Source organism: Dama dama, chromosome 27 (assembly GCF_033118175.1).
Source record: "Dama dama isolate Ldn47 chromosome 27, ASM3311817v1, whole genome shotgun sequence".
NCBI lineage: Eukaryota > Metazoa > Chordata > Mammalia > Artiodactyla > Cervidae > Dama > Dama dama.
The window spans coordinates 57,997,360-58,019,837 of record NC_083707.1 but is presented as its reverse complement, the minus strand read 5'-3'; the positions used below and the strand labels follow the sequence as shown (position 1 = coordinate 58,019,837).

The following is a 22,478-nucleotide window of genomic DNA, read 5'->3' as shown; positions in this document are numbered from 1 at the left end:
TCACCCATTCCTGTCCATTTTAGTTTACTAATTCTTATGATGTCATAGAAATTAAACTCAGATTCAGAAACTGTGAAAATTTTTTGCCTCCTAAAAAACTCTTACTATGGAAAAATTACAAATCTAGTCAAAAGTAGAAATACAAGTATAACAAATCCACATGAACCCAAGTTTAGCATTTGGATGGCACTTTACCCAGAGCCACTGTCCTTGGAAAACTCTATACTGTCGAAATTCTGTCCATAAACTGAATACATCATTCCTAGATGGTGTCTAAGCCCTTGAGCTATAGAAGGATAATATAAATAAACACAGTGATGCTTGCTTGTTTTCTTAGGTCATTTTAGAGATCTTAAAAGATTTCCAAGTTGTGTTTCTTTAACTCTCATTCCTTTAACTTATAACACATCTACCCTTCAGTAAGTGTGGCAAGCTCCTGACATTTGAATAAAGATGACTTATGGGGAGCATCTTGAAAACCCCTTTGAAAGCATCTTGTGGTTAAAAGGGGCTAATTAGATTGGTTAGGACATAAGATCAGCATTTTTAGGGCTTAAGGGGTCAAAGGAGAAAGTACAATAAAAATTGACAAACAAATGTCCATAAAGTTGCAGTCAACTGTAAAAGCTAATAGCCTGCCACAGAGACAGAGGAGCTCCTCTGCAGGAGAGAACGGCGTTCCCTGAGACGGTGCACCCCGCTAAGACAGAACGGTGCAGGGCGGGCTCTCGCAGACGGCAGTGGGCAGTGGCGTTGCGTGGAGCCCAGGCCCCCGGTTTGATGAACGTTCACATCAAAGGCGGAGCAGGCAGCCCCAACCAGCGCTGATGCTAACAAGACCGGAGTGCACTGAACTGACTTTTGAAAGCGATCAAATGATTTCTATGGACTACTTGGGAAGGACAAGCGAAACAGTTTGACGTTTCCAAACGTCTGGGAAATAATTAATATTTTAGAAAAGTTCCAAAGGACTGAATAAAAGAATGTGGGGGGGAAAAGAAAGTATACACACGCTCATTAATAGCTGTATGAAATGAGACAGTTTACTAAATCTGTGTCCTCGTCGGTGAAACAGAGTTCCTCCCAGTTATTCATTAAATCAACCACCACTGTGCGTCACACATGTTCTAAAAGCTAGCGATCTGAAAACAAGGTCCCCTTTCTCATGCAGCATAGGTTCTAATGAGGGGAGACAGGTAACAAAGAAATCAGTAAAGAGGAAGGCAGTTTTGGAGAGTGGGAGGTGCTGTGAGACCAATAAAATGAGGAAGAAGGATCACGGAACGTGTGAGAGAGGGCATTGCAGACAGTGAGCAGAGTCAGTGCAAAGGCCCTGAGGCAGCAAGGGGCTTGGGCGTTCTCAAGAGAAAAGGCCAGTGAGGCTGCGGCTCAGTGAGCAAGTGGGAGCAGATGGGAGAGTGGCCGGAAGTACTCCGGGAGGCCGTCCGGAAACTGGGGGAGAGACAGACAGGCCTATGACACTGCTGCCCTTACAGGGCGCTGGGAGAGGAAATGAGGACTGACGCCCTGATCACTGCCCTTTCAAGAAGGGGAGGAGAGGGCTTTCCTGCGGGTCCAGTGGTTAAGAATCGGCCTGCCGATGTTGGGGACATGGGTTCGATCCCTGGTCTGGGAAGATTCTATGTATCTCGGGGCGACTAAGCCCGTGTGCCACAAGTACTGAGCCCGCGTGCTCTTAGAGCCCTTGCTCGGCAACAAGAGAAGCCACTGCTAAGAGAAGCCCGGGAACTGGAGAGCAGCCCCTGCTCTCCAAGACGGTAGAAAGCCTGGGCACAGCAACAAAGGCACAGCACAGCCAGAAATAAAGGAAACAAAAATTCTGAAGAGAAGAACCCTGGAGACGACCAAACTCTGGGCGGCAGTTAGGTCAAGCCTGCTGCAAAGCGGGCATCCTCAGATTTGCCTTCTTAGCACCTAAGAGGATTGATGGGCTTCAAGACCATCATCCCCTTGAGATAAATGTCTCTTGTGCCTCCCCTAGACACTCTGAATTCAATTAGTTTAATTAGAAAACAAGTAAAGAGGAATTATCTGAATATAGCTTTGCTTTGCTTCTAACAATTTGAAAAAAAAAAAAAAAAGGCCCATTTCTTTGGCAGAAATCCAAGTTTCCCTTTATTTACTTATTATGAGATAATGATGTAAATGTCCCACTTTTTGGGCAAAAAGGTGAACATCTCTTGCCCAAGAGGTCATATTTTACTTTTTAGAAGTAATGACACTCTCTGATTTTTTCACTCTTGAATGAAGTAGGAGCATTGATATGCTAGTCAATATTTTAAAAACATAGCCTCCAACTAATAAAAATAAATGAAAAAAAAAATTTAAAAAAAACAGTAAAGGACGTTGAGAGTTAAGAATGCTCTGATTTTGCAGTGTTTGCTAATTTGGGTTGTAAAAATACTCCCACTATGGCTGATTCAAGCCACTGATAGGAACTCAGAGCTGGTGAGAGGTGCTAACCTTCCGAGCACAAGCCAGGGAGAGCTGGTTCTGAGGCAGCAATGGGTCGGGATATCAATTGTTTGCCCAAAGGCCCTGCAAATCTGTTGCCAAGGGCACTTTTCTCCTCCACAAAGGCCACCCGGATTTGCATCGGCTGCAAAAGCAAGCTCAGGGCAGAGGTAACTGTTGACAAGTGGCTGGGGAGTATCCTGAGGAGCAGCTTCATCGCATGTGCACAACAAACATATTCCTCCGGGATTCAAGGTGGACCAGGTCTGTGCACGAGCGTGGGGCACCCAGTGACGGGTCCTGCGAGCCGAGGGGCAATGGCAAAGCCACAGCGGCCTGGTGGAGTCGGGGAGCCTGGAGCCTGGCCTCCGGCCCAGCTCCATGCAGACGCTCTGTCTCATTAGGGTGAATCACTCAACTTCTCTGGATCCACGTTTCCACACCCAGTAAGGAAAAATGGCAGCTAGAAGCAAAAGAGCAGACACCAAGCTTTGCCACCAAGCTCCGTCTTCTAATTCCCAAGCCTGCGCTCAGTCACTAAGTCGTGTCCAGCTCCTTGTGACCTCATGGTAGCCCGCCAGGCTCTTCTGTCCACGGGATTCTCCAGGCAAGAATATTGCAGTGGGTTGCCATGCCGTCTTCCAGGGGATCTTCCCCACCCAGGGATCAAACCCGGGTCTCCCGCATTGCAGGCACATTCTTTATCACTGAGCCATCTGGGAAGCTCGTGGTCCTCTGAAATAACAGAAAACTAAACCGGAGGTTAGTTTTAAGTATTGTTGTTCCCAAAATAATGTAACTGGGAAGCAAGGGGAGTGCCAAAGAGGACAGACTTCTTGCTAATTACTGGATGGTGTGCAGAGAGCTGTGGTCCCTGTTCCTACATCAAAGGAAGACTTTCAAATGGAGCCTGCTGCTGGGAAACACAGCTGTCCCCAAGTGGGCTATGTTTCATTTTTGTTAGTAGATGGGATGTCTGTTTTCATCTGCTCTTCCAACAGGGCACTCAATTCAGCCAGAGATGCCTGTGAGGCCCATCTCTTCATTGGCTTATGTATTTTAGCCACAATTATGTTATAGGATTTTTATTCACTGCAATACACTTATATCAACACTTTTTTTTTCCGCTGCACTGCTGGCCTTGTAGGATCTTAGTTCCCCAAACTGGGGTTGAACCCATGTTCTCTGAAGTGGAAACCCACAGTCCTAACCACTGGATCACCAGGGAATTCCAAACACTTATTTCAATGTAGCCTGAAAAGAGTAGAGAGGATTTAGGTGGTCATATTGGCTAATAAACTGGAATTTAGAAAGTGTGTTGATCATTTGGGCCAGTTTTGTGGAAGTGGTGAGGGATTGTCTACTTATAAAAAATGGAATTTGTGATAAGAACTCCAAGAACATTTTCCTGATATACCTTCTGTGACGCTTCAAGTAGGGAAATGTTTCATCAGTTGGGAAGATCTGATAGTGAGAGATAGTATATTTTATCTCTGGACTCAATATGTCAGTATTAACGAGTGAGTTTTGCTATTGATTTTTTGGGCAGTGACTGTCAGCGGCTTGTATATTGTACTGATGACATACAGTAATAGACAGTATACAGGAGAATGTATGTGTGCGTGCTAAGCTGCATCAGTCATGTCTGACTCTTTGCGGCCCTATGGACTGTAGCCTGCTAGGCAGTAAAGAACCTGCCTGCCAATGCAGGAGGTGTAAGAGATGTGGGTTTGGTCCTTGGGTCGGGAAGATCCCCTGGAGGAGGGCATGGAAACCCGCTCCAGTATTCTTGCCTGGAGAATCCCATGGACAGAGAAGCCTGGTGGGCTACAGTCCATAGGGTCGCAAAGAGTCAAACATGACTGAAGCGACTTAGCAGGCACAAATGTGGGAGGTGGTACATGAAGTGATTAGATGGATATCCCTGAAAAAGCACCAGGGTTCAAGTCCTAGCTCCACCCGAAACCAGCTGTAAACCTCTGGCAAGTGACTTGTCCACAGTGCCTCAGGTTCCTCGTCTGGAAAGTGGAGATAATAATAGTGTCTACCTCACAGGGTTATTGTGAGAACTAAACAGGTAATCTACGTAAAGGACTCAGAGGAGTGTCCACTGGCACATAGCTAGTATTCAATAAATAATGTGTCATGTATACATAAATTTTAACTTTTTTTTCCACTGTCAACGCTGCTTTTTTTTCCCATTTATTTTTATTAGTTGGAGGCTAATTACTTTACAATATTGAATAAATTTTAACTTTTGATGACTGAATTCGTTGAACTCCAGTGTGTCTGTGTGTGCATGTGCGTGTGTTTTCAATGATTATATGCATTGAATTTTGCTTTGGGTATAATTAAAGTTAAGTTGCTTTGCCCAAATGAACATGTATCAGTTTGCAGGAGGAGACGGTGTGGTATGAGACAGATGGACTTATTCCAGAATTAAAAGGTATCTACTAAGGGGATAGTCTCCATGAAGATGTCGAGTTGGTTTTATACACTTTATGGAGTCATAACCCGCAGGTCCTCCAACAGGCACTTAATCCACCAGAACTTGAAACACCTCTTCAAGGTGAGATTACTAGATTCCAATGCCATGAGCTCACTTTGCGAGTATGCCCCGTGCCACCCAGCGCACATAAAAGTCTCTCTGTAAACACCCATTTCCTCAGGAGTGTTGTGGGCAAAGTGGTCCACCCAGAAAGGAGACCCCCTTACACATCAAAGGTGAAGAGCCACCACAATTGCTGGCGTTTGGACTTTGTTTGGACTTTGTTTTCTGCAAGCTTGCCAGTCCCTAGCCCCTCTCTCCTCAAAATCTCCCAACTGCGATTATCGTTCTAGATTACCTACCCCACATCAGGCCCAGCCTCCGACTCTCAGACACCCCCTAAGTCCTAACCACCCTCTTTCTCCTTACTTCCGGAAAGGTTTCCCCAAACCACACCAAGACTGAAGGGGTTCAGCAGCATAAGATTCAGTCCACAAGGAGTGGGGGAGGGTGCGGAGGAGGGGGGTTTTCTTTGATCTACCTAATGAATTAATGAATTAAACAAAAGTGGAGTTCAGAAGCCAGGCTCCTTACTTTTGCTGAAGCTGGGCTGATTACAAGCAGGCAAAACTGCTGGAAAAAATGCAGCTTGGGGCCAGAAGAATTAGGGACATGGCCGAGTCCATTCATCTTCCCTAATCGAGTTCTTGGGAAACACACATGTAGATTAGCCCCTAACAATGGCCCCCGGCTGATTGCTTGGAGGACCCTGCACTGTGCCCACAATGGCGCTGACCAGCTCTTTATGCCACGCACAAAAGAAGGCCCAGCCTCCCCTCGTCCTGCCTTGCCCTGTCTCCCCCTGGTCCCTTGCCAGTGGTGGCTGTTGAAGTCCTTTCTGCTTTTCTCTGAAATAAACTCTGAAATGAACTGTAAATAGAAGCTAAGCTCACCTGCACCTATTGCGGAGTGCGGGGCAGTTCCAGAGGGAATTAACTTTGGAAAACAAGGCCGGTAAGCCCCTTAGCGTGTGGGCAGGAGCTTAAGAAAATGCTGCCAATCTTTGTTTAGCGGTGGTTACAGAGATCAATGTAACATTGGGGAAGTTGACATAAAAAGTATACTCAGAGGGGAAACAACAGATAGCAACCGATTATCCCTACGGCTGCCTTCGGGTCACTAAGGGGTCGTCGCCCCCCCCCCCCCACCGCCCCCGGCTCTTTGTAACTGGGTGGGAGACCGCGTGGGTGCCACCAGCCCGTTTTCAGGGAGGGTGCTTCGGACAGCCTAGAAGAGCTGAAGGAGGCTGGCGCAGGCTTCTCCTGCCCTGGGGCGGGGCGGGGCCCTCCCGAGGGTCTGTCCTTCCTCCTGGACACCTGCGCCCAAATTTGACACATTTGATATGTGTCAAATCATTATTACAGGCTCGACTGCATCTCTTTGAGGAACTAAGCTGCCTCTGCCTCAGCGTCTTGTACACAGGATTCAGGGTCCAGGGAGGATTAAAGACAGACTGCATGCTAAGATGCATCTTGAATCTGTTCAAAAATTTCACACTCTGCCGTAATGATTACAAATGAGGGACAGCCAGACAGCACTGAATAAGGAGCCAGCGAGTCTGAGTTCTGGTCCTGTCTGCTCCACTTAAGGGCTGTATCATTTAGAGCCTCAGTCTTCTCTTCTGTAAAATGGGAGTAAATATATTTTTCCAGCTCACCTCACAGGGTTATGAGGCTAGGATGGTATGAAGAATGTGCTGCAAGCCATAAAGTGATATGCAAAACTGTAAAGTGTGTATTGATCTTCATTAATGTAGCTTTAAAAAAAAAGTTTCTCACATAAATCAGTAGCTCAAGTCTACCTACTGCAAACTCATATGTTTGCTATTTTAATTTACCTTTTAATAGTTTTATTAAAAACAGAGATTAGTGGAATGAATCCCTCCCATGTGCCCATTTTGGAGAAATAACCATTGCCATTTAAAGATCCTTAACATTGTCACGTGCCCTTTTAAATGTCCTTCTAACATTAATTTAAAGGTGGAGGATCCTAAGATTTGAGTTTTTCTCTTGTTGTCGGCAGAGGATGAAATGCTTAGATAGCATCACCAACTCAAGGGACATGAATTTGAGAAAACTCCGGGAGATAGTGAGGGACAGGGAAGCCTGGCGTGCTGCAGTCCCTGGGGTGGCAAAGAGTCGGACACGACTGAGCGACTTAGCGACTGACCAGCAGCAACTTCCTTTGTCTTGCTCTCTTACTGGAAGTTAAAGCCCTTGAGGCCATGGGCCCCAGGCTCTTCTTTCTTTTGTGATGTCAACGAGGCGCACATCAGTGTCCCCCCTCGGTAGGGATGCAGTAAGTGCCCATCTTAGTGCAAGATGAAGTCAGTCTACATGGGGCAGGGGCAACGCGTCGACCTGGAGATCAGAGGGCCTCTGCAAAGGAATTTTAAAAGTCTCAGGTTTCTATCTGTATGAGATGGTGGATGTTAACTAAACCAGCAACCATTTATGTGTGTATGTGTATATGTGTCAAATCATTATGCTTCACACCTTAAACTTACGCAGTCAGCACTACTAGGAAACAAAAGGAAAAGAATCTCTAGATCCTTAGGCTTTTATTAGGAAAGCGTTTTGGTTCACACTTCCTGCCAGCATTTCAATGAAGGTGCTTCCTCGGATCTAGCAGCAGGTATGAGCAGTGTTGTTCATAGCACTGGGAGAAGGGGTGGGGGAAGTTCACCCGCACAAATCATCTTTCCACTTGGCCTGTGGAAGCCACTCTGGACCATGGCAGCCTCGTGGAGTCCCCAAAGGGGAAAGAAATGCCGGTTGATGGCGGCCGGAGCCCGCAGAGAGGCGAGACCTTGCCCCGGGGGGAAGGTCCTTCCGTCCTCAGCCTGAGGTGGGGTCATCTCGGCCTGGAACAGTGTTCGGTGGGGAGGGGTCCCTCAGGACAAACAGAGGGACAAACACCCAGACGGGTCTCCCACCGGCCGGAGGCCGGCCGCGCGTCGGACTCGGTGCCCCCGAGCCTCGGGCTGGGCGGTGGGCCCGGGAAGTCGCCAGGCCTGGGGACGCGGATGGCCCCACCGCCCATGGAGCGGGCGCCGTCGTCAGGGAGCTGCGGGCGCGCGATCCGAGGGGACAGGGAGAAGCGGTTAAGTCAAACACAATCAACCTGAAACCCGAGGCTTCGAACTACGGAGAAAGACGAGCGCAGGCGGGGGGACATACAGAGGGAGAGAGAGGGGGAAATTCAAAGTTAAAGAGCGTGGACAGACTTCCGACGCCGTAAAGCCGGGTAGCCTTCCCCCGGTCTTTCAAGGGTCGCCGCAGGCGCTCAGTCCAGCGGAGGACGGGAGCCTGGGGGAAGGCGGGTCTGGAGAAGGGGAGGGGGCTGAAGGAGGCAGCTGAGCCCCCGGGGGAGGTGGGACGGAGGGCGTCGGCCCCACGGGGGAAGGCCTAGGCGAAGCGGGCCCTCGGAGCCGGGCGCCCGGGCCCGTCAAACAGGCCACCGCGGGCCTCCAGCTTGTGGACGGTGGACGGAGAGAGGGGAGGGAGAAGGTTCCGAGCGCGCGCCGCTGGGGCTGGGGGGGCGAGGACCCCGAGGACGGACCGGGGAAGGACCCGCCCCGCTGCAGGGAGGGGCCAGGGCTGAAGACGGTGCGGGCGAGGGGAGGAGCCGGGGCGGGCGCGCTCCCAGCCTTAGCACCCCGAGTCCCGGCCACCCGCGGGCGGAGCTCCAACTCCAGCCGGGACCCAGGCTCCCGCGGACCCGGCGCTCACCCGCCTCTAGTGCGCACAGGCGGGGCTGGCGGCGCTTGCAGCTCTTGGCCGCGGTTCGGTCCCCCTCGGGCTGGACGGCCGCCCCCGGGGGAGCCGACTTCGAGCCTCTGCTCGCGGTCTTCTGGGCCGGCGGCGAAGCCGAAAGCGCGGGCCGCGTCCTCCCGGCCCCGGCGCCCCCCATGCACCTGCCGGGCTGCGCCCCAGCCATGGCCGACGGCAGCTTCTCGCTCGCCGGCCACCTGCTCCGCAGCCCCGGCGGGAGCACCTCACGGCTGCACAGCATCGAAGCCATCCTGGGATTTACTAAGGACGACGGGGTCCTCGGCTCCTTCCCGGAGGAGCGGGCCGCCCGGGGCACCAAGGAGCGAGATAGGAGGCTGGGCGCGCGGCCCGTCGGCCCCAAGGCGCCTGCCGGAGGGGCCGAACCGTCCCCACCGCCCGCCCCGGCGCCAGCCCCGGAGTACGAAGGTGAGTGCACACCCCGGCTGCCCCGAGACCCTCTTAGGGCTCCCAGACTCAGGAGCTCTGCGAGAAGAGGAGAGAGCCCCTACCTTCGCTGTTATTAAAGCATCTGGGAGCGGGGCTGGGGCTGTGTGCATAGCAAGGGCTTCCCACCTGCTCTCTGGAAAAGCTTAGGGACCCCTCGCAGCCCTCACCCCCCCTCCTCCTTGGGCCAGCTCGGAGCCCGTGTAGGGAGGCAGGGTGGCCCCCGGGTACCCCGAGCAAGTGTCTCTGACCGTCGGGGGTCTCCTCGTCCCAGCGCCCCGCCCCTACTGCCCCAAGGAGACCGGGGAGGCTCGGCCGAGCCCTGGGCTGCCTGGAGGACCGTCCGCCCCCGGCGACTCGAAGCTGTCGGAGGAGGAGCAGCCCAAAAAGAAGCATCGGCGGAACCGCACGACCTTCACCACGTACCAGCTGCACGAACTGGAGCGCGCGTTCGAGAAGTCGCACTACCCCGACGTGTACAGTCGCGAGGAGCTGGCGGGCAAAGTCAACTTACCCGAGGTCCGAGTCCAGGTAAAGCGCGCAGACGGGCCCCGGGGAGGGCGGGTGGCTCAGGCTGGGGCCAGCGCTCCCTAGAAGCCCCGGGGGGCCTCGCGTTTATGGCACTTTCCCCGTGGGCCCTCCTCGACTTGGCTCTCCCAGAGCCCCCCGAGAGCGTCACAGATTTTCCGTGCGCCCCGCGCACCAGCCCTTGGACGGTCTGTTCGAATTAATAGTAGCATCTCCCCTTTGGGGTCCCCTCCTTCTAAACCAAAGAGAGGAGATGGGAATGGCTGATGAGATGGAGAGACGACAGCATCCTGGACTGGGGAGGGGGCTCGGGGACGGGGTGGGGGGTGGGGGGTGGTGGTCAGGGAAACCCTGAGTGGAGAGGGAGTGTAGGAAGCGGCTCCAGTGTAACCGGATTGAGGCCCCAGATGCCTCCCTATTCGCTAACGGCGCGCACCTCCTTGAAAGCGAAAACCCTGTCTTCTTACGGGAGCCTGGCGCCGCGCAGTTGAAACTTTCGGAGGATTTGTTTAAGAAACTGACTTTTGCTTCTCTGGTGCACCTCCAGCCAAACTTCCCGCCGCTGCGGAGGCCCTTTTCTTTTTTATTTAAAGGGGTTTTCGCTTTAATTAAGGCTGAATTATCTTTAATCCCTGATCATTAAAATATTTGAAAGCCTTAAATATTTGCTAGTCATCTGTGAAAAATCTGGGAGGATTTCCAAATTGGGAGAGGCCTGAAAGGGAGACATTGGGAACAAATTTCACCGCATCTGTAAGGCCAAGGGGCTGAGATGGGACTTCTGTGTGTGTCTAATGAGTTGGATTTCCAGGAAGGGAGGAAACTCAGACGTTTGGGGCTTTTAGCCTTGTCTTAAAAAGTAAAAGCAGACAGACTCTTACTTTTGTCTTTTCTGCTTAGTTAAAGGGGTTAAACTAATGGGTTAATGTCATGGTTTGAAAACATAGTTCCCTAATGTGACTTAGCACTAACGGGCAGGGACAGTTCCATTTCTCCTAATTCGGGGCAGAGGAGCTGCAGGGGTTTCACTGAAGGGGTGGACATGTCAGCACCTGCTTTACAGGGAGGGAGGGTGGGGTGGGGAGAAGGGAAGAAAACAAGTGAAAAATGAAGAAAACGGAAAGGGCAAAGCCCCCCAGTGCCTCTCTGGGATACAGGCCCAGCCCACTCAAGGGCTGTCTTCACACCGCTGTCCCACCTTCCTTCTCCTTTACTTGTTCCTTCCCTTCGACTTGTTCGGGGATGTTTGCTTCTTGTTTAAGATGTGTGCTTCTTGAGAACAGTGTCTGACTTCTCTGTATCACGGGGCTAGCACAGTGGCCCAGCATATGGTATGCGCTTAACACATGGCTATGATGTCATCAGATGGGGGGGAGAGTAGACAGGGTCCCCACTGTGTTGAGGGAGCAGAGAGCAGAAGAGCGGACTACCCCAGGCTTTAGCCCTTGAACTCTGGATACTGGACCTAAAGCCTATAGCTGATATTTCAGGGGATGGTGTGGGATTGGGGGGGGGTGCGCGCAGTGGGATGTGCCAGTGTTTATATATCTAATGTTTCTGGGGAAATTCTGGCCTGAGATACACAGATGAATCATTTACAGAAAGGGGCCCAGGGAATCTGCATTTTCTGTTCTTTCTCTCCCTCCCCCTCCCACCCACCGAATCCCAGCCTTGCAGACAGTTGCCTTGCTCTACTCAGGTGTTGGGTGTTTTTTTTTCTCAGTTTTCCTAGGGAGTCCCTCTCCCTATTATTAACTCAGAACTGCTGTCTCCCTTTTGAGGTGTCAACTTTCCCCCCATTTTCCTTCATAAATTCAATGCTGAGGCCACCAGTTTGCCCAACGTTCCTCCTAGATTCTGCACTAAACTAGACCAGTTCTCTGTGTTCTGTTTTGGGGGGGGGGGGTAACTCGGTAGTGAAACCTTAATTATGCCCTCTCCTGTGCTTTTTATCAAATCAGAAGGGAAGTTTCAGCATTAAGAGACTTCACTCTTTAAAAAAAAAAGAGACTTCACTCTTGGCATGGACTCTCTAAAACAAAAAGAAAAACTTGAACTCGTTGAATTCATCTAAGGTCATGTCAAAACTAACTCCATACAATAAAAGGAGACTATTAAACGAACTATTGTAATCCTCGAAAGCCACTTTTAAGAATATCAGAAATACGAATCAGATATCAATTAAGTAAAAATGAAAATCTTAGGAGTGCAGCAACATGCATATTTAAGTATGCCCGGGATAAGAAAATCAACCCAGTTTGTCCTGTCAGTTACCGTAACCAGGAACGGGGAGACAGGTCCATTTTGACAGCCAGTGTTGCCAGTTGGAGTGCTTCGAGCCTTCGTTTATACCTATGTTTATAACGAAGGCAGAGGTAAATAGGTACTGTGAGCCGCGCCACGCGGGGAGGAAGCCGGGTCCAAAGCGAAGTGTCAGCATGGGGCGCCAGCCAGCAGTCGCAGAAACTTGGTGAGATCGGGTTTCCCAAGCCCCACGATCCGGTTCCGGGGTTAACTTCATTTCCCCCCCCGCCTGTTTGGTGCCACGAGGTGGAAACTACCACAGCTAAGGGTGAGGTGAAACAAGGATAGGCTGGAACCACCCCGGACGACCGGGTGGGACAGAGTCTCAGAGCGCGCGAGGGAGGAGGGTAGCCTTGGGCAGACGGGACAGAACAGAAGGGCACCACGGGTGTGCAGCAGGGGTCGGGGGATGAGAGGCGCTGGGAGAGCTGCGGAGCCCCGGCTTTCCTCGCGGGCGGGGAGTCGTGCGCCCTCCGCACCCCGACGGCGCTCTGCTGCCTTCCGCAGGTGTGGTTCCAGAACCGACGCGCCAAGTGGCGGCGGCAGGAGAAGCTGGAGGTGTCGTCCATGAAGCTCCAGGACTCGCCCCTGCTCTCCTTCAGCCGCTCCCCGCCCGCCGCGGCCCTGGCGCCCCTCGGAGCGGGCACGGCGGGCGGCGGCGGCGGGCCGGCGGGGGGCGCCCTGCCGCTCGAGTCGTGGCTCGGGCCGCCGCTCCCGGCCGGGGGCGCCACGGCGCTGCAGAGCCTACCGGGCTTTGGGCCGCCGGCGCAGAGCCTGCCCGCCAGCTACACGCCGCCTCCGCCGCCGCCGCCCTTCCTGAACTCCCCGCCGCTCGGCCCCGGCCTGCAGCCCCTCGGGCCGCCGCCGCCGCCGCCCGCCTACCCGTGCGGGCCCGGCTTCGGGGACAAGTTCCCGCTGGACGAGGCGGACCCGCGCAACAGCAGCATCGCGGCGCTGCGCCTGAAGGCCAAGGAGCACATCCAGGCCATCGGGAAGCCGTGGCAGGCCCTCTAGGGGCCCCAGGGACCCGGTCGGGCCAGACGCCGTCCCGGGAGCCGACCCCCGAGCCGCAGGCGCGCGAACCCCTTCTCCCTGGTCCCCCGGGCTCGGCCCTTCCTGCCCAGCACCGCCGGAAGATCCGGGTCCGGGTCGGGCTTCTGCTCCTGGCTCACCCCGGAGGGCTGACTCTCAGGCCGGTAGAGGGCCTCTGGCCACCCCCCACGTCCCCACGGACCCCTGGCCTCGCTGCTGGACGGAGACAGGTGGCCACGTTACCACCACCCGGCGGGCCCCGGAGCCGCCAGGTTCAAGGAACCCAAAGCCTCTGACCTCGGCCCCTCCAGGGCGGCGTGGCAACCCCGATAAAGAACAACTGGGAGGAAGGGGAGACGGAGAAAGTTTGAGGGACTATTTGTAATAAGTAGCTTCAAAGAATTGAGTGGGGCGGGGAGAATTAAAGATTGACCTGTTTTGGTTTGACTCTGGTTCAGCGCTCTCAGGACTGCGGGGGCGCGTACGAAGCTATGTGTATGAATGCGTGTTCTGGGGGCGGGGGGGGGGGGCGTGCTCGGGTGTTGGATCCGGGGTTGCGGGAAAGCAGACAGCGGAGGAGGAGCCGGAATGCCCCCCGCCTCCCCGCCGCGCATCCTCACGGACCCTGCGCTGCCGCCAGGACTCGCCCGCGTCCACGACCCCGCGGCGCCCTAGACCGGAGCGCCCCTCTCCTGGCGCGACGGGCCCCTACGAGCGTGCGGGGTTCTGGGTGCTTGGAGCCGAAGTCTCAGCTGCCTGTGCGTTCCCAGCCCCTCGATACTCTAATAGCCGGGCTGCAGCCGCTACTTGGAAGGACTGACTCCAATAGGAAGCATCCAACCACACCATCTTCCCAGGGTAAGAGCTGAACTTCCCGAAGCTCCTGGCGGCCCCGCCTCCCTCTTTCCAGCCCTCAGCGGCCCCAGACGCCTCTCAGATCACCAGGTGTCCAGGTCAACAACTTGGGGCCAGCCCCTGCTACCCAGGGTTGATGGCATTAGTGCTCTGGAGGCTGGAGCAGACCGACGTTCGTAAGCTCCGCGTCTCAGTCTCGCCTCCCTGGACGGCTCGGCTCCCCCCAGCCCAGCGGTTTGGCGTGGCGCGCGTCGGGCTGTGCGCCGCGACCCGGAGCGCACGTCCTCGCCGGCGCGTCACGGACAGGATTGCAGTTCTTTGGCGCCGTCTCCGGGGCTGGGGGAGGAATTCGGAAGTCTCTACCGGCGTGAGCATCTCGCGGGGCACTCGCGGAGTACTGTCTGAGGGTCGTTAGCACGTTAGTGAACCACCCCAGCCCCCTTTCCTCCTGCGACGAGCCGGGCCTCCCTGGGAAATGGGAAAGATGGGTCGTTTACCGCATGGTGTAAACTCCCGGCGACCTGGCAGGAGGCAATATACGTTGTGATCCCACTTCTCTGATCCAGAGTACCCCTGTGCGGCCCTTGGGTTCCTGAAACCTACCCGGGAAAAGGAGGACTGTTGGGGCTGGAAATAGAGGAAGCGTCATCACAGGACCCAGTCCTTGCCCTGTGGGTCCTTAGAGTCTGCGGCATAACAGGCCTGTGTACCCTTAGGCCGTCCTCTGGAGCCTAACATAGTAAGCTGGTCAGTAAGAATTTATTGAGTGGGTTGTTTTACCCAAGCGGTTGTTGTTGCTATTTAGTCTCTAGGTCATATCCAACTCTTTTGTGACCCCAGGGCCGTCTACTCAGACACCTCTGTCCATGGGATTTCCCTGGCGAGTATAATGGAGTGAGTTGTCATTTCCTCCTTCAGAGGATCTTCCTGACTCTGGAGGGTCAAACCCTGGAGCATCAAACCTGCGTCTCCTGCATTGGCTGACGGATTGTTTACCACTGAGACACCTGGGAAGCCCCTTTCCCAGAAGGTAGGGAGTAATACATTTAATGCTTTTCTCTAATAAGAGAAATGAATGTAGTGGCCCAAGTGATATCAGCTATCCGCAGGGAAAAAAATAGGTAAACTCAGGATAAATAAGTAATTTCTTTCACTTTGGCCTGTTTTCTCTTTCATCCTTCAATGAGGAAGGATCCAAGCTGGATCCTTTTCTCTTTCATCCTCACTGGGGAATAATTTATTCAGAAAACTTCCAAATTCAGTGGCCCCAGGTGAGTACCACACTTTCTCTGCACTCTTTCACCTTAGGCCTGGGCACCTCTGACCTATCTCGACATTAGCATCTACTTTGATTTCTTTAGGTCATTTCCATTACTCATTCTGTCTCCTCTCTGCCATTTTCCTTCCTTTTTTTTTTTTTTCATATGCAGCTTTCCATCATTTTCCTCTCTTCTTTTACTCTGAGAATAAATATTCTAAACCATCTCTTTTGGGACCAACAGACTGAACTATATCTGGATTTCAGGAACAAGTCCTTGGAGAATGATCAAAATCCTAATAGCTAATCAGGATTGAAAGCTTACTATGTGCCTGCACTCTTCTAATTGGTTTTCATCTCAGTGACGCCTCACAAGGACTCTACCAGGAAGATTCAACTAGCCCCATTTTATGAATGAGGAGACTGAAGTATTGGAGAGGTTGCACCAATCAACTCTGCTTGTAAGCCTTGAAGCTGGAATAACTAGAAGTCCTCTCAGTTCACGATCATATCGCATGTTTAGGAAATATTTGCTGAATAAGGACTCCTTAATTCCAGTTCCCACGAACAGCTCATTAGGCTACACTGGGAACTGAGATGCTGAGGAATGGATGCTAGCTGTGAGTGCCTTCCTGGGCTTCCTGGGGGAGATGTGGGCGAGGTGAGGCCCCTCCCCCTGCAGTCCTACGGGCCGCCTACCAGGGCGGCTCTCAGGGCCCGCAGTGAGTCAAGCTCCCAGCTCCCGGAGGAGGGGTGCAGGTGAGGCGGGCAGCGGGTACTTTACTCAGGCTGGACGTGAGAATGGCTTGCGGTAAAGAGCGTTAAAACCCCAGACGATCCAGAAATACCTGGGGCTGCTGCGCAAGTTCACAGCTATGGGAAGCAGTTTGCGGAGGCGGCGGCCAAGGAAGGGCCCCAGCTTCCGAAACTGGACTCTCCTGGCTGTGATTTGGAGGACGGGCACCCGCCTTTCTGGGACTCTGGGGAAAGCCCCACCCCCCCCCGCCCCCAGTAAACCTGCAGCCCTTGGGAAGTGGCCCTTGCCTCTTCCACGATGAGGCTGCGGGTTTGGTCCAGACGATGCTACCGTGGGTGCACCGCAGGGGGACAGGAAACTGTTGGCACTGGTTTCACGGGGATCGGGGAGAAAAGGCAGTGTGGGCTCTAAGCAGGCCTTGGTTCAGGCCAGCTCGGATCCAGGCAGTCTGGGGGCGGCCTGGGGGACTCCCTCGAAGGAAGGAGGGTCTGACCCGCAGCCGGGCCGGGGAGTGAGGGTGGGACAGTCGGGACCGCGGCCCTCGTTTCCCGGGAGCCGGGATATGAGCCCCCAGCGCCGGGCTGTGGGGCCGCGGGGGCGGGGCGGGGAAGAGCGCCTCGGATTGGATGGGCTGCCGGGGGCGGGGTGGGGAGGGCGCCTCTGACTGGGCGGGCTGCGGGGGCGGGGCGGGGAAGGGCGCCTCGGATTGGACGGCTCCGCAGGGAGGGCGGGGCCCGGCGCAGCCCGGGGAGCGGCGGCCGCTCCGTGAGGACCGCGGCTGATGCCCAGAGCCCTGCCCGCGCCGAGCCGGCCCCCCGGCTGGCCCAGACTCGGTCAGCCACGCCCGCCGCGCTGGGGACACTTCCGTTTCCGCCTGTCTCCCTTTTGGAGGCGTCTCTTCCCGCCCGTGAGCGTGGCGCCTCTGTCCCCGGCGGGGTGGCTCCGGACTGCTGGTGGCGCTTTTTCTCTCCCTCGGGGGCGCCGGGGCACCGAGGGCTCCGCCTCTGCGGGTCGCCAGTCTCCGGAGCCCCGGCGTCCAGAGACGGCCGCAGCCGCGCGGGGTCTTCCTCGCTCGGCCCCCGCCTGCGCTGTGGCCCGAGGCCCGTTCCAGCTGTTCCTCCGCCGTGGGCTTGCCGCTCTCGGAACCCGGTCCTGCCTCCCGCTGGCCCGAGCTCCCAACCCTGCTGCTGGGAGGGGGCGGGGAGGGGGAGGGTGAAACGGGGTGGGAGGACTAGGAGAGAGCCCTTGGGGTGGGGCGGGCTTCGGCCAGAGGTCAGCCCCTGGACTGGGGCGGCCCCGCTGTATCCACTTATTGTGACGTGTCAGTCGCTCAGTCGTGTCCGACTCTCTGCGACCCCATGGACTGTACCCCGTCAGGATCCTCTGTCCATGGGATTCTCCTGGCAGGAATACTAGAGTGGATAGCCATTCCCTTCTCCAGGGGATCTTCCCAACCCAGGGACTGAACCCAGGTCTCTTAAGTCTCCTGCATGGGTAGACCGGTTCTTTACCAACTAGTGCCGCATTATATGTGATTGCTCAGCTCAGTTGCTAAGTCGTGTCCGACTCTTTGCGACCCCATGGACTGTAGCCCACCAGGCTCAGACTTTGTCCATGGGGTTTCCTAGGCAAGAATACTGGAATGGGCTGCCACCCCCTCCTCCAGGGGATCTTCCCAACCCAGAGATGGAACTGGGGTCTCCTGCATTGTCCAGCTGAGCCACCAGGGAAGCCCTTATTCACTTATTTTAAACGTATAGCTAATTTCTGGGGAGATGGGAAATGTTACACGAAGAGAGATGATCCCTGCCCCCACGAGGGGGTGCGGGGAAGTCCTCATGCTTGGTTCTCTCAGCCAAGTTCATCAGTTCAGTTCAGTCGCTCAGTCGTATCTGACTCTTTGCAACCCCATGGACTGCAGGATGCCAGGCCTCCCTGTCCATCACCAGCTCCCAGAGTTTACTCAGACTTATGTCCATTGAGTCAGTAATGTCATCCAACCACCTCATGTGCCATCGTCCCCTTCTCCTCCTGCCTTCAATCTTTCCCAGCATCAGGGTCTTTTCCAGTGAGTCAGCTCTCCACATCAGGTAGCCAAACTATTGGAGTTTCAGCTTCAACATCAGTTCTTCCAATGAATATTCAGGACTGATTTCCTCTAGGATGGACTGGTTGGATCTCCTTGCAGTCCAAGGGACTCTCAAGAGTCTTCTCCAACACCACAGTTCAAAAGCATCAATTCTTCAGTGCTCAACTTTCTTTATAGTCCAATTCTCACATCCATACATGACTACTGGAAAAACCATAGCTTTGACTAGACGGGCCTTTGTCGGCAAAGTAATGTCTCTGCTTTTTAATATGCTGTCTAGGTTGGTCATAGCTTTTCTTCCAAGGAGCAAGCGTCTTTTAATTTCATGGCTGCAGTCACCATCTGCAGTGATTTTGGAGCTCCCAAAAGTAAAGTCTGACACTGTTTCCACTGTTTCCCCATCTATTCCCCATGAAGTGATGGGACTGGATGCCATGATCTTAGTTTTCTGAATGTTGAGCTTTATGCCAGCTTTTTCACTCAGTTTATCAGTTACTTGAAAGTTTTGCAGAGAGCCCTCTGTGTACCCCCAGTTAGGGAATGGAGGGCCGCCCCCAGGCTCCTCCCACGTCCATCACACAGCTGATGGACTGCAGGATCTCGGGCCTCTGATGCGCCCCTTTAGCATGGGCTGTAGTGTTTCACGCCCCCAGCCCCAGCCTGGCCCCGCGTGGTTCTGTCTCAGGTCCATGCGCTCCTTTTGGTCCACAGACCTTTACTACATTAGTGGAACTGAAGCCTCCAGGAGGCCATCAAAAAAAAAAAAAAAGACTTTCGGGGAAGGTAATATTAATGGAAAACTGGCCTTTCCTCTGCCCAGCCAGCGCAAGCCCTGGGGGCTCAGCCTGCGTCCTGACTTGCCGTGGAAAGGGGAGGCCGGGCTCGCCGACTGTTCAAGAGGCCGGTGCTGCGCTTTCTGCTCTGCATCGTCCCCTTAATTGGGAACGGGCTCTAATAATCTAGTCTCAGCTCATTAATGCTACAATAGTGGGCAGAGTTAATGACTCATTAGTGAGTAATTCCTTAACTGTGCCTTAATTGCTCACTGTAAACACCCTTGGTAAAAACCGGATTAAATCGTCCAGGTCCTTGGCCCCAGTCTCTCACAGCCCTGGAAGACTCAGCGAGGGCTGGGTTCCCTTACCATAGGAGGGCCATCTCTTTTTTTAAAGGAGAAGTATCATATGACATTCCTTATATGTGGAATCTAAAAAGAAATGATACAAATGGACTTACCCACAATACAGAAAGTGACTCCCAGATATAGAAAATGAATCCATGGTTACCATCAGGGGAAGGACTAGTTGGGGGCTTTGGGAAGGTCATGTATACACTGCGATGGATTCGTGCATATATCTGGCTGAGTCCCTTCGCCGTTCACCTGAAACTATCACAACATTGTTAATAGATGGCGCCAGCTGATATCTGTGAATCATCCTGGAAGTTCACGCTAGAATCATCCATGTAGACTAAAGGGTCTGGCGGGGGATTCTCTTGGACTATTTTGCTCATCAGGAATGCTCACATCTGACAAGGAAAGATTGTCATGACTTCCCCCTTGGCGTGCTTGTTTTCAAGCTACTGTGTGTATCTCTAGAATGTGGTTCCTTTAGCCTGGTGGGTCATCTTCTTAAGGGCAGGTGCAACATCTTCCCTCGGCCTGGAAGTCCTGAGGTCTCTGGTCCAGTCATGGCTGTGACATTGCCTAGTCATGTGACCTTGGACAGGTCCCCTTGTGAAGCTAGATCTCCTAAATCTCCCTTTATCCCTCATCACCCCACCATAGACTCCCGAAATGGAATGCTCTGTTTTAAAAGCAGCCCTCGTCTGCTCTGTCCATGGTATGAGTGTGTCCATGTGTTTACGTTAGTAGGTTCTGAATGAAGTGTGTACAGGCTACCTTTCCTGTTCAGAGTGGTCTGAGAAAGCTCTTTCTAGGGCTTATAGTAGCTGGGTTCTGTAGTTTTCCCATTTGTCATTTAAAAATTAGCTGTTAGTCTTTTTCACCGTCTTAATTTTCCTGCCATCTTTGTCCATTCCTAAAACTTGCAAGGCACGGTGGACATGTAAGGATGGATAACCCAGAGTCACCATCCTCAAGGAGCATAGCTTAGGTAGAGGAAATGAGAATGAAACTGTACACACGTTCTCCAATGCCTCCTGGTTTCCACCTGAGGTTCCACAGGCCACCCCAAAATAGATATGTTCCAAATAAAACATTTGTCCTTACTCTGAGGCATCTTAAAAACCTTCTTAGAAGTCTCCTCTCTTTCTGCATTCATAGTCCTCCAATGGCTATGATGGAAATTGTTCTTGACCCCTTGAGGCAAGCTATTTTCCAGTTTTTTTTAAATCTTATTTCTCAAATAAAATGAAATCTTATTTCTCAGCCATACATCTTCCAAATTTTAGCTGCTCAGAACAAAGACATCACCCAACCCTCCCTTAAATTAGCTATGATTAAATAATGACCAATGTTATGTAAGAGAAAACAGTTTTAGGAAGTAAGTTCTTAAAAGTCACCGGCAGGGCGTCCCTGGTGGTCCAGGGGTTCAGAATCCACTCTGCAATGCAGGGGACCCTGGCTCAGCCCCTGGTCTGGGAAGATTCCCACCTGCCATGGAGCAACTGAGACCCTGGCACCACGACCACTGAGCCCACGTGTGGCAACTACGGGAGCCCGCACGCCTGGAGCCCATCCTCCCCGACAACAGAGGCCCCCACAAAAGAAGCCCACCCACCACAACTCGAGTGTACCCCCTGCTCACTGCAGCTAGAGAAAGCCCGTGTGCCATAACAAAGGCCTACCACAGCCAAAAAATTATGTATATATATTTAAAGTCACCAGCATGCCCTACACTTGTCTCTTTCCTGCAGTCTGCTGGCTACAAGGCAGGCGTGATGCTGGAGCCCCCATCTTGGACCATGTCATGAAGGCATGTGGTGAGGCTGTTGAATAACAGGATGGAAGGGACTGTATGTGATACTTCCCTGAGGCTGGCACACCAGGCCAGCTTTGGACTGCCACCTGGGCACTCCACTTTAGTGAAAGTGAAAGCTGCTTAGTTGTGTCCAACTCTTTGTGACCCCAAGGACTATACAGTCCCTGGACTTCTCCAGGCCAGAATACTGGAGTGGGCGGCCTTTCCCTTCTCCAGGGGATCTTCCCAACCCAGGGATTGAACCCCGGTCTCCCACATTGCAGGCAGATTCTTTACCAGCTGAGCCACAAGGGAAGCCAAACCTAACCTTCATTCATTCATTCCTTTCCTTCAATGCCGGTATGTGGTTAACTACTCAGCCCTGTGGATTTTACTTCAGAATGTCTCCTAAATTCACCTAGCCCTGTCTCTCTCAGCAAGTTCTCTAGCTCAGGGCTTTATCGACTCTCACCATGGTGCATGGCCTCCCGTGGCGTGCAGTGCTTCTCATGGTACTTACCACATATGGTCCCATTTTATGATTATTTACTCATTGATTCATCTACCCATCACACTTACTGGGTTGTTTCTTCATTGACTTGTTTATTATATTTATCGAGTTCTCCTTTTGCTAAATTCTGGAGCTATAAAGATTCTGAGCTATAAAGATTGCTCAGTCACTCAGTCGTGCCTGACTCTTTGAGAACCCATGGACTGCAGCACGCCAGGCCTCCCTGTCCTTCACCATCTCCCGGAGCTTGCTCAAACTCATGTCCATTGAGTCAGTGATGCCATCCAACCATCTTGTCCTCTGTCATCCCCTTCTCCTCCTGCCTTCAGTCTTCCCCAACATCAGGGTCTTTTTCAATGAGTTGGCTCTTCGCATCAGGTGGCCAAAGTATTAGAGCTTCAGCTTCACCATAAGTCCTTCCAATGAATATTCAGGATTGATTTCCTTTAGGATTGACTGGTTGGATCTCCCTGCAGTCTAAATGTAATAAAGATAAAGATACATCCTCCATATTGTCTCCCTGTCCCTCAATTCTTTCAATCTGTCCTTCACACTGTAGGCAGAATTAGGTGCTTAAAACAGTTCCTTATGGCTCATGGGAGCACCTGATGAGCTTCTGAGTCTGACCCAACCCATCTTTGCAGGCTTGTCTCCGGTCCTTCTCCTCACTCCCCTTCCCTCCTCATCCTCTGCTCAAGGGACACCGTGTACTCTGCATTTCATTGGTCTGCCGTGTGCTTTTCCACCTTCTGGCTTTGGGTGTGCACATTCCTTCCTCCTGGAAGGGCTTCTCACCCTCCCCTTCCTGCCAGACCCCTTCAGGACCAGGCTCAGGTGCCGCTGCCTCCGGGCAGCCAGCCTGCGAGCCTGCAGCAGTCGGCTCCTTGTTGCTCTCCCCCCAGGGCACTTTGCCGGCGGGGTCTTGAGCACTGTGCCAGCACTCATCCCGTGGTGATGCCCGGGGCCCCCAGGGAGACCATGGG

The 22,478-nt window shown here is 53.2% G+C and overlaps 1 protein-coding gene across 1 annotated transcript; it reads left to right on the top strand.

Annotated features, from left to right (window-relative positions):
- Window positions 1-8,933: 8,933 nt before the first annotated feature.
- On the top strand, window positions 8,934-13,086 carry RAX (retina and anterior neural fold homeobox). The gene is made up of 3 exons (XM_061130837.1): window positions 8,934-9,222; window positions 9,515-9,771; window positions 12,580-13,086. Exons 1-3 carry the CDS (start codon window positions 8,934-8,936, stop codon window positions 13,084-13,086), a joined length of 1,053 nt encoding a protein of 350 aa, XP_060986820.1.
- The last annotated feature ends 9,392 nt before the right edge of the window (window positions 13,087-22,478 follow it).

Excerpts from the sequence above, each read along its gene's own strand:
- RAX (XM_061130837.1), top strand. The coding sequence starts at position 8,934 with ATGCACCTGCCGGGCTGCGCCCCAGCCATGGCCGACGGCAGCTTCTCG. Across the intron at positions 9,223-9,514 it reads GCCAGCCCCGGAGTACGAAG|CGCCCCGCCCCTACTGCCCC; the intron begins GTGAGTGCACAC and ends TCCTCGTCCCAG. Across the intron at positions 9,772-12,579 it reads TACCCGAGGTCCGAGTCCAG|GTGTGGTTCCAGAACCGACG; the intron begins GTAAAGCGCGCA and ends TGCCTTCCGCAG.